At 31.8% G+C, this 11,940-nt stretch overlaps 3 protein-coding genes across 3 annotated transcripts; 2 read left to right on the top strand and 1 right to left on the bottom strand.

Moving 5' to 3' along the window:
* The first annotated feature begins 679 nt into the window (after positions 1-679).
* On the top strand, positions 680-1,706 carry LOC108913573. Its single transcript, XM_018719140.1, has 2 exons — positions 680-945; positions 998-1,706. Exons 1-2 carry the CDS (start codon positions 835-837, stop codon positions 1,475-1,477), a joined length of 591 nt encoding a protein of 196 aa, XP_018574656.1. The 5' UTR covers positions 680-834; the 3' UTR covers positions 1,478-1,706.
* A 62-nt stretch (positions 1,707-1,768) lies between these two features.
* LOC108913571 (protein ALP1-like) lies at positions 1,769-3,358 on the bottom strand. The gene is made up of 4 exons (XM_018719137.2): positions 3,156-3,358; positions 2,992-3,091; positions 2,720-2,930; positions 1,769-2,667 (listed from the first exon to the last, which is right to left on the bottom strand). The coding sequence occupies exons 2-4, from the start codon at positions 2,998-3,000 to the stop codon at positions 1,778-1,780; spliced, it is 1,110 nt and encodes a 369-aa protein (XP_018574653.1). The 5' UTR covers positions 3,001-3,091; positions 3,156-3,358; the 3' UTR covers positions 1,769-1,777.
* Positions 3,359-3,448: 90 nt separating this feature from the next.
* Positions 3,449-7,197, top strand: LOC108913572. The gene is made up of 5 exons (XM_023456498.1): positions 3,449-3,642; positions 3,752-3,904; positions 3,947-4,042; positions 4,099-4,367; positions 6,968-7,197. The coding sequence occupies exons 1-5, from the start codon at positions 3,526-3,528 to the stop codon at positions 7,167-7,169; spliced, it is 837 nt and encodes a 278-aa protein (XP_023312266.1). The 5' UTR covers positions 3,449-3,525; the 3' UTR covers positions 7,170-7,197.
* The last annotated feature ends 4,743 nt before the right edge of the window (positions 7,198-11,940 follow it).

Raw genomic sequence — 11,940 nt, 5'->3', positions numbered from 1 at the left:
CTGTTGCACCAGGTTTCAAGTTGGTCTAAGGAGTTTTGGAGGAGGGAGACGGAATATCTAGGATCTACGGAACCCACAACCACATCTATCCGTATGTGCCCACAACCAGATGCTCTGTCAAAGCCAATAGTGACAACTGGCAATGCTGTCCTAAGAAGGTTAGAAGTGACGGCATTTTAGTTACTTTCGATTTGCATGAAATCCTCAGTTCCTCACCTCAGTTAGATATTTCTCAGTTCCTGGGGCGTTCGATTTGACAACAACTGAGGAAATATATCTGAGGATTTTACCTCCCCCCTTACCCCTACTGAGTGACCCTTCGATTCACATCAGTATTGAGAATTTTCCCTCACTTCAAATTTCGAGGTTATGTTTGTTGTAAACTAAAGTTTTACACCGGATTTTCGAATTCTTCAGAAACAGATGGCTTATCAAATAATTAGAAATCAATCCGGATGGATCTTAAATGATGAAGGCCAGGTATTGGTGAAAGATGTAGGTAAGTATCTTGGTGCGGCGTTATTGGTATTATGAATAAATTAATAAGCGATTAGTACCTAATAGGTGTAATGATTGACACTATTTGAATTATCATTTACAGAGCGCCAAGATGATATCTGGGTGGATAATAATATAATTTATTTTAATGGATTTAATGAACCATGCATTAAAATTAAAGAGGGGCGGCAAGAATTGGAACACATTTTAACATTCTTATGGATTGATTCAGAATCTGTCAATGAAGATGCAGTTCTGAATAATGTTGAAGCTAAAAGTTCGGATAATACAGAAAATTTAAGTCCTCATAAAACTACATGGACTTATGAGTCTACAATGGCTCTGATTACATCGGTTGAGTCGAGATATGAAGACTTATTTCATGTTCATAAAAAGAAAACTTTTTGGAATGTAATTCATGAGGAGCTGCTGAGCCAAGGACTCAATGTAATTGCTTACAATTTTTTGTTGACAATATTAACTGTTGGTTATTTTTCAGTTTCCACCAAAAACATGCCAAAAAAAATGGGAGAACTTAGTTAGAACTTATAAAAGTTCAAAAGATCTGAAAACTAAGACAGGTCGTGGTCCTACTAAATTTATGTTTTTCAATAGAATGGATGAAATATTAGGCGATACACCAACAAATTCAAGTCCACATTCGATTGACGTATGTAATATTTCCCAAGTAGAAAGCACACATCAGGATTCTAATAGTAATGTGATTGAAGAATGTACACCGTCAATAGGTAAGAGAAAAAGGCAAACCGCTACCATGCAATATATAACAATGAAAAAAAGATATTTTGAGGCAAAGGAAAAGGAAAATGCAGAGAAAAGTGAAAGAAAAATGAGCTACCTGGAAGAAATGGTAACCTTAAAGAAAGTAAGAAACGAACTGACAAGAAAGAAATTAGAATTAGAAGAAAGAAAAGTTGTTGCTCTTGAGAGACTTGCATTCACAACTGCGACTGATTAACATGTTTCATATTTATTGTTTATATATTTATTATTATTTCATTAGATTTGTTTTAAAAGGTACCTATGTGCCAGTGCCAAAAATATAAAAAGTGATGTCATTTCGACATGTGAACCTGCTCGGCGAGTAATGCGATTCCTTATGGGCATCGGGCAAATTACATTTCTCGCATACCTTACCCATTGTGTGAGTCCATATCTTGAAATAATGTCAAGTTCTTTATTTTTGGCACCGAGGTATTTATGTGTAAGTTTTATTTTGTTCTATAAAGAAAAACTATTTTTATTTTCTTAATTAGTTTTATTGTGTCATAAACATTTTGCTAAAAACTTGTTCCCTTCTTGAAGAATTATTGAACTGTTGCTCGTTACGTTCTTCATTGTCATCTGTATGAGGTTCATATTCTAAGGGTAATATATCTTCAAAATTAATGCATAGATTATGTAGAACTGTTGCTGCAACAACACATTTTACAATAAGTAAAATATCTGAATTTTCAAAAAATTTCAGTCTCCTGAATCGGCCTTTCAACAGACCAAATGCGTGTTCTATAACAACACGAGTAGATGAATGGCGATTATTAAATGTTTTTTCATTTAACGTTAAATTTCCATTATCTTTAAATGGTGGAACCAACCAATTTAAGGAAGGGTACGCTGAATCTCCCAATAAAAAGTTATCTTCTAGTCTTTCCGTATTACCCCTTTCATATAACGATGATTTCTTCAATAATCTGGAATCGTGCATGGAACCAGCCTCTCCACAAAACACATCTATAAATCTTTTATCACAATCACAGACAGCTTGCAACAATATACTGTAATACCCATTTCTATTATAATACACATATGCATGTCTGGTTTGTGGTTTTTTAATTTGTATATGACAGCCATCTACGGCTCCAATGATTCCATCAATTCCCGATTTTTCTTTAAAATTTTTAATTATATCTAGCTTCCTTCTACCACTTGGCCAAAAAATGTAATTTTGACTCTTGTTAACCAAAAAATTTACCACTTTCATTATTATTCCATGTGCAGAACTCTTAGAAACACCAAACCGATCAGAAATTTGTCTGAACGTTTCTGTATTGGCTAGGTACCAAAGTGTCATATAAGTGGCTTTTTCCGGTGATATATTTTCTCTGCCACATTTATATGAACTCAAAACATTGCGAGTGTTTAACAAATCTAGAATAATATAGATTAATCATATCATTCTTAAATAACTTGCAAATATTACCAATAACAAAATTACATGTTGTTTTTTCCAACCTAAAATGCTCCTTAAACTGCATGTTGTCATATTTTTTTGTTATATTAACAAAATTGGTAATTCGTGTCAACTTCCTTCTTTCCACTAATTCCGACGATGTATCTGTATCTTCGGAAGACAAACAAAAAAATTCACTGTCTGTGCTACTACTACTTTCATCTTCGTTTTCCAAAAATTCCTAAATTGAAATATAAATATGAATTAGTAGAAATTTTTAGAGATAATTAGGTACTACTTACACGTATCATTTTTAAATATGTTTAAAATTTCAATCCAAAACAGAATAACACTCTCCAGAGAGAGAATACCTACTTTGCTACACACCTTTTGCAACATAAACTGAAAAAGCAATAAAAAAAATAATAAATAAAAACAAATATTGAGGTTAGTAAATTTCACTCACTTGTGTCGTTCTTTTTGACTCAACGACATGTTTATCTTAAGGTGAGTGATTTATCTCACCTCAGTTATTTTCTCCTCAGTTGAACGGCAAATCGAAAGCAACTTTTGTCTTTGTGTTCTGTTTATATTTAAAAGATTGTTGCAGAGCAATGACTGATGTTAAGGAAACGTCGTGTAGGCTTTGCCCCTGAATCCTCAACTAAATGCGCTGCCAATGCCAATATCGCCAATAGTGCCAGCACTGCCAACTACCAATAGTCTTAATGTTGTAATAAGATAAGGTTAACTTAGAAGTGGCGGCTTTGTGCTTTGTATTTTTGTCTCTGCGTTATATTTTCTGTTTACATTTGAAAGAAGATTGTTGCAGAGCAATGACTGATGTTAAGGAAACGTCCTGTAGGCTTTGCCTTAAAAATATAACCGATGAAAGTTTTGAAGTGATAAACGACATTATCAAAGACATTCTAGATGTTCTTTTGCTGAAATTGGTAAGTCATTGAAATATAATTAGCTCGAATGTAAATTAATTTTTAGTATTTTAATTGTTATTTTCCGCCACAGTTATTTTCTTTCTGTTTGAAGATGCATATTTTTCAGAAATTTGATAGCGAGAGCAAAGAGGTTATATGTAACGTTTGCAGAAGAAAGTTAAATGCGGCGTTAGAATTTAAGTCGACGTGTTTGAATACCGATAACACAATTATTCCTTATGTGGATAGCGAAAAAATGTTACAGCTCGACTTACGAGAAGTGTACAAGCAGGAAAAGAAAATTGAATTAGTTTTCAGTCAGAAAATATGTCGATTGTGTATGCACCCAGTAGAAAGTGAATTTAGGTACATACGTGAAGAGGAACTTGAAGCTATTCAGAAATTGATACCTGAAATGGTAGGAACAATATTAGATACTTGCATATTTTGTAATTTAACAAAACTGCTTTGTAGAATATAAATATCATCAAAGGTCCCGTTGTATGTAAGCCATGCTGGGATTCTCTGTGTACTCACAACAGTTTCCTGAAAGATTGCTTAGAGGTAGGGGAAAACGTTAAAAGTATTTTTAATAGTTCAGCCACAAGAAGTCAAATAGATACGTCTCCACTTGATTTATTCGTTAAGACTGAAAACCTGGACAAGGAATTCGATATTAACGAGATGGAAATGTCGATTAAAGCTGAATGTGTCGACATAAAATCGGAAGATGAGGAAAGAAAGTAAGAGGAGACTATTTTAACATTAATTTAAAGAATGCCTAATTAAATGCCTACAATCTAGTGATACAGTAATTGTAATAAATGATGAAATTGTCGGTTATATACGATATCATACAAATTTTTATAATCATTAAGCGTTAGGTTAACAAATTGGAAAAATACGTAAAATCCTTATAAAACAATCAGTATGGCTTCGAATCAGATATGGGTACAAAGAATGCTACACTAAATTCCATTCATTCAACCAATTTTTTAACTTTGGACAGAAATTGAAATTTTCTTGAGTGAAAAGTATAGATCTTTTACGGAGTTACAAAATAATTGGGGGTTATGTAAGCAGATTGCAAGAAAATCAATTTGGCCTTCACTCATTCTTACCCAAAATTAATTTTGAAAGAATTTTGGAAGAAGGTGTTGAGCTGATTCAAATAATAAAAATACCTTGAAAAAATGCTCGTCAGATCGTCAAAAAATATTTATTTATTTTTTTTGGAATATACAGAAAAGATCTTTGGGTTAGTTTAAAAATACTGTTTTTCTCGGTATTAAAGCTCATTAATACGATTTGTGAGTTATAGAATTAAACTAAAAGAGCTGACGGGTGGGATTGCCAAAAAAATATTGAGACCCGTGAACCTGTTGAAAGTGAAGCAAAAATTATAAAAAAAAATCCTCCGGGATTTTTTTTTGATTTCTAAAAGGTGGTCAATGATAAAAATTTTGCAGCTTAAGATACTGAAACTAGAACCTTCAAGCCTCAATCACTTTTTTTTTATTGCCCTACGACCATTTTTCATTAAGTTACAGCCTTTCGAAAATCATCTAAAAATTTAGGATTTTCTTTTTATCCTTTAATTTTTGTGACTAACGTATTAAAATTTGTGATAACGTAAAAAGCAAAAACTAAATAACTACAAACAAAAAGAAGGCGATATACTGGGTGTTATTATTTGATTAAAATTTAATAAATTTATTATATTGTAGATTGTATTTAAATTATGAGTATCTGACCTTGTTTATGGATTTACTGTGTGACTTTATACATAGCATCTCACAAATGCCTTTTCTGATAATTAAATACATTATCAAAGATCCGAATCGATTCATCATTAAAGTTAAAATTGTGCTATCAGTACTGTGGTTGATTCAGTTATCGTCATAACTCCTTAAACTAGTGATGTGAGTGAAAATATATAACAAATTGATATATATCAATTTTTGATACATATCAGCTATTATATATATGTTAATAGCTGATATATATCAATTTTCCCGCCATTTCATATTATATATATGTTAATAGCTGATATATATCAATTTTCCCGCCATTTCATCAATAAAGCCAAATTTCAAACTTAACCTTACATTTTAAAACTAAAAACTTGTGGTGTGGTAGGCTTGGGTTGGACTGTAGTAGCTCTATGAATATAAAAATCTGAAATTTTGGGGGTGTACTATAGATGGGAAGAACTAAGAGCGCACGTAATTTCAAGTCGCCCCTTCCACCCTAGGGGGTGAGGGGTGTTTTTTTTTAGATGTACCCTATTCATTTTGCGAGTTTCGGATTGTACGCGTAAAACTACCCCCGAAAGCGCGTTCTTGCCGAATTCGCACAAAAACCAAACCACCACCCTCGTATGGACTTTGTCGTTTTTTCGATGACCATCGTTCTTGGACACAGCTTCCGTCAAAAATAAATATGGAAATCTGAAATTTTAGGGGGGGGGGACCTAAGAGCGAAAGTGATTTCAACTCGCTCTTTCCACCCAAGTAGGTGCAGAGGGGGTGAGGGGTGGTCTTTTAGACGTACCCGCAGGAACGCGTTTCCGGAGGTAGTTTTACGCGTAGAATCCGAAAATCGCAAAATAAATAGGGTACGTCTAAAAAAACCCTTCACCCCACCCCCTAGGGTGGAAGGGGCGAGTTGAAATTATGTGCGCTCTTAGGTGTTCCCATCTATAGTACACCCCTAAAATTTCAGATTTTTAAGTACTACTTTAAAGCAGTTTCTTTATTATCATAAGTTTTTGATAATTTTTATTTCAATTTTTATCTTTAATTTTTTTTAAGTACCTATTGTGATATACAAAGACTAAATTTTCTTGTTCTAGAAATTTCCCATTTTTTATTTGTGGGTTGATAAAACTAAATTGCTAATAAACAGCGTACTTGCTTATAAACAGTCATTGTATCATATTAAGTACGCAACAAAAATTAGAAGTCATTACCATCATAATTAAATGAATTTATTAATTAAAACAACAACCTATTTCAAATAGATTATTACTTTTACTATAAAGTGTCTTAATGTAAATATGATAAAAAAAATAAAAAATTCCAATCTAAATATGAAAAAAAAATAAAGATCACTTGATAACTTTTCTAACAGTTCATATATATGACATGTATTTGGTGTCAAATAAATCAGCAAGGCATTAGCAATATAAAAAAACTAATTTGAGTATAGTTTTTTTTAACAAAATTGATCTGATATATATAATGATATATATTTTGATATATATCACCTAAAACTAAATAGCATGCTATTTTACATCACTACTTAAAACTAATACCGGATTTTGAAAATACAATTTTTTCAGCGACACGCCGCTTCAGACCTCCGATATTGTACCATTCGAGGAGAGTGACTGTAAAAATGAAGACGAGGATGGATGTAAACATGAGAATGGATCAGAAGTGAAAACCAGCCAGGAGCACAAAATATTGTACAAACGTGAGATCCGTTTTACGACACACTGTGCGAGACATGAGAAGGATTTGGAAGCATATGAATGTGAATAGTATGAGTACGAAACTGAAAATAAGAAATTACTTATGAAGCACCCGTTGAAGCATAAAGATTCTTTGCAGGTTCAAATGTACAGGTGTCACGATTGCGATTATGAAACTAAATATAAGCGTTATATCAAACGACACCAAATGAAACATAAAGATCCTTCACAGGTTCAGATGTACAGGTGTAACGATTGCGATTATGAAAGTAAATACAAGAATAATATTAAACTGCATCAAAGGAAACATAAAAATCCTTCGCAGATTCAAATGTACAGTTGTAATGACTGCGAATACAAAACTAAGTACAAGAATTCTTTCAAAAGGCATCAACTGAAACATGAAGATCCTTCTCAGGTTCAAATGTACAGGTGTAACGATTGCGATTTTGAAACTAAATATAAGTATTATATCAAACGGCATCAACTGAAACATGAAGATCCTTCTCAGGTTCAAATGTACAGGTGTAATGACTGCGATTACGAAACTGTATACAAGGATTATATCAAACAGCACCAAGTCAAACATAGAGATCCTTCGCAGGTTCAAATGTGTAGGTGTCACGATTGCGATTATGAAACTAAATACAAGAATGCTTTCAAACTGCATCAACTGAAACATAAAGATCCTTCTCAGGTTCAAATGTACAGGTGTAACGATTGCGATTATGAAACTAAATACAAGAATTCTTTCAAACTGCATCAACTGAAACATGAAGATCCTTCTCAGGTTCAAATGTACAGGTGTAATGACTGCGATTTCGAAACTAAATACGAGAATCATTAAGGAAAATTAGCAGAACGAACAACAGTCAGGTAATTTCAACAAATGCAGAAAAACTAGTCATAATAAACTAGGGCATTGTAAATTTCTCAAGTATATTATTGTTTGATGACAATTTGAAGCAAATGTGCGAACGTGTGCATTTTCTTCGTGATTTTTATAAAAGTAATCCCACTGAAGCAAATAGGACCATCTGTAATAACTACCGTTATCTATGCCGTAAGAAAATATCAGAATCTACGGTAAAGTTTAATGATAATTTGATAATTTTGTGAGGAGTCATGATGATCCGCAAAAAGCAATGTGGAACATTATAAATAGTCTTAATATTGAACCTAGCCCTACGTTTTCCACTGTTACAGACGAAGAATTTAACAGCTTCTCTGTCGATATAGCCGATAATACCTTAATTAATTTAAGTACTTGTAATCTGCAATTTACGGAATACCTGCATTGTAGGGATGGAGAAAATAAGTTTCAATTTATGGAGGTAACTCCCTGGGAAGTAGCCAATGTTATTATGACTTTAAAAAATAAAAAATGTGAAAGTGTTTATAACCTAAATACGCAAATAGTGAGAAAGTATAATGAATTCAATACTAATTCCAATTACCAACTTAATTAACCTTAGTATCAAGTCGACTATTTTTCCAGACTCTAAAAATTGCTAGAGTAGTACCGCTATATGAAAAGAATAATGTAAATGATCCTTCCAATTTTAGACCCATCTCCATAATTCCATATTTTGCAAAAATTTATGAGTCTATATATTTAAAATACAAATTACCAATTATTTTGACACCCATGGTATTGTGAATTCAATTCAGTGTGGTTTTCACAATCGCTGCTCTACCACATTGGCTATAAACAAACTTGTTTCCTATATTAATGAAGGTTTTGAAGATGATGAATATATAGCTACACAGTTCTTAAACTTGACAAAAGCATTTGATTGTGGATCTTAAAATATTCTTGTTAAAAAGCTACAATTTTAAGGGTTTACCGAGGACAGTATACAGATGTTGAGTTCTTACTTGACATATAGGCGGCAGTTTGTGAGTTACAATAATGTAAAATCCTATTTGAAAACTGTTAAACACGGAGTACCCCAGGGATCAATACTGGGGCCCATACAATTTTTAACCTATATTAATGACCTACTTAATTCGTTGGATAACGATGTTCTGGGAATTTTATTTACTGATGACACATGTCTGTCATTAAGAAATAAAATACTTTTAGATTTAATTAATACAATCTTACAAGTGATTTTAGCCATATTTAACTTATTGTTCTTTCATAACTGTGTTACTTTTATATTATTTCTGTATGTATTTTAATTTGTATATTTTTATCTCATTTTAAACCTTTCACTTGTATTATCGTACGCTCCCTATATGATATTGTTACATTGATATTTTACTTTTGTCTGTATACTATTATGTTCTGTTTTATACACTCTTACATGTTTTCCAATAATTATTTTATATTAATATGATGTATTTCCTGGTTTCGACTTGTGTAAACACTTTATGTAATAACAATAATAGTTATAAATAAGTTATAAATAAATAGTAAAAAAGTGACGCTATGTCCAACGTTTATAAAGTTACAAACAACAACAAAATATATCAAAACGTAATTTTGTTGTGGCCCCCACATGGACGCAATACATATAAAAGCGAAAGTATCAATATTAGATAAACCTTTTTTACCAAACAACATTGCCGTCATTTTTTATTGCTAGTCCAGGCAATAATTTCTCTTTGCTACGTACTACGTACCTAAAATAATAAAAAATGGAAGATAAAATACAAAAATAAATAAATAAAATACAATTTAATTATTTAAATTCGATGGGTTCAAATCTGGACAACCTGGAAGCCGCGCAATAAGGTTTTTAAATTCTATTCTATTTATATTCTTGGATATTATCCGTTTCACCACTGAAATTCATCACTTATTGGAATTCTTTTTATCTGATATTCTTGTTCTGAAAAGCTAAAAGTAAAAAAAATACAATTAAAAAAATTAGATTTTTTGACGCTCTTGTAACAGTTTCTTCTATTTATTTTACACTTCCAATACTATTTTATAATAACTCGATTGATCTGTGATCTGCTAAGAAATGTCTAAATATACATAATCCAAAATCAAATTCAAATTGGCGTAAAAGATCAAAATCGGCGCAGAATAATTTTTTAATAGTAAAATGTTTTCAAAGAGTGTAAAGTGGCCAAAAGATAAATATGAGATACTTTTCTCCTTGTACATAACCCTTAAGAAGAAGTTAGTCTGAATTGATAGAAAAATTAAACCAATAATAGAGAAGACATTAGAGGAATCACATAGTGGATTCAGAAAAGAAAGAAGTACGCTAGATCACATATTCACTATCAAGCAGATAATAGAGAAAACCAATGTGAAACAAAATAAAATATCTGGCATTTATTGATTTAGAAAAGGCTTTCGATAAGGTACCTCGGGAAAAAGTATGGGAAAGTTTAAATAAAAGAGGAGTAAATGAAAAGATAATACGAATAATAATGAATATACAGGGTGGTCCAGATTTAAATAGACAAACTTCGGGAAAGTACTAAACAACAAAAATTAACATCACTGCTCTATGAACATAGATTTTTTTAAAGACTTGGACAGAAAATCCATTGAAAATTGCGCATAAAAACGCCCCCCCCCCTTAATGATCGATGTCAGAATCAATTTATCAGTGGATAATGTGGTAAATTTGTCATATACTTTTGTAAATAAACTTATTATTATTTTTATTATCTTATTATTATAATAATATTTTTTGTAATTTGACTGTAAAACAATTGAAACATATGTTTGAATCTTGTACCTACCTTATTTTACCATTTTAAAAAATTTGTCGTCTGTATTTGTTAACTTTTAAAAATTTCTTAATATATATTTGAGAACTCAAAATTTATAACTTTTGCATTTCTCTTAATTGATCTGAAATATCTACATTCGATTTACATAGACTTCACAAAGAACAAATAAAATGGAGGGGGGGGGAAGTAACTATGGGAACGGGATTAAAACTCTAATAATGTTTTATTATAAGGCGTGGTGGTAATAGTTTAAATAACTAGGTGGATCTCACAGGGTCTAACGACACATACAGTGTACGATACTTCAATAAACATAAAAATCTAAATTAAAAATTTAGATAAATTTGGAACGAGTACATTGAGGAGGAATTTTTCGAGACAAAACGTTTGAATCTAGTTGGGGTCGAGGCAGAACAGTATTGGGGGTCATGAAGGCTTGCAAAAAATGTAATAAAATTTCCGTGATCGTATTTAAAAAATGAAGTTGACGGTGGTCCTGGAAAGACGAAACGTTACATATGTATAAAAATTGATTATGCCATTCGATAGAGGGCAAAAAGTTGCCATGAGAAAGTGTTCTTCTTCTTTCCATATCACCTCAAAAGAAGCTGAAATGAAACAAAATCGGATTTCCAAAATTTCGTTTTTTTTTTTCAAATATTTCGAAAACTAAATCATGTTAGCCTTGATTTTTTTAGAGACAATGTTGGTCCTCTGATTATGCAACTTTGCCCCAGTTTAAGCTAGCTCGTATCTGTTACCGTTTCCGAGATCATTGTAGTGAGAAGCGAATTTGTAACAGCCTGTATAATTAATAGGTTTTTTTTTGCAACAGTATTAAGAATAATAGAAGTTAAGCAAAATAGATGTGCATAATTTTTTTTATAAATTGAACTGTTGAGTACTGCTGTGGTATTTACACGTTGAGAGTTAAACTCATTCAAGGTGATTCGGTCATAATATCATTAATTCTATGGAAAGACGGGAAAAAATAAGTAGAATGTGAGAACACAATTAAAAACATTTTAAAATGCTTATTTATTCTGAAGAAAATACTTTCAAGTAATTATTTAAACCCCTTTTTTGAACCGCTCCTGACCGCTGACACTTAATAAAGGATTAGCGAGAAAATCTTGACCTAT

This window comes from Anoplophora glabripennis, unplaced genomic scaffold (genome assembly GCF_000390285.2).
Source record: "Anoplophora glabripennis isolate ALB-LARVAE unplaced genomic scaffold, Agla_2.0 scaffold1172, whole genome shotgun sequence".
In the NCBI taxonomy this organism is placed as follows: domain Eukaryota; kingdom Metazoa; phylum Arthropoda; class Insecta; order Coleoptera; family Cerambycidae; genus Anoplophora; species Anoplophora glabripennis.
Note: the sequence above shows the minus strand (reverse complement) of the source record. Positions and strands in the feature narration are given on the sequence as shown.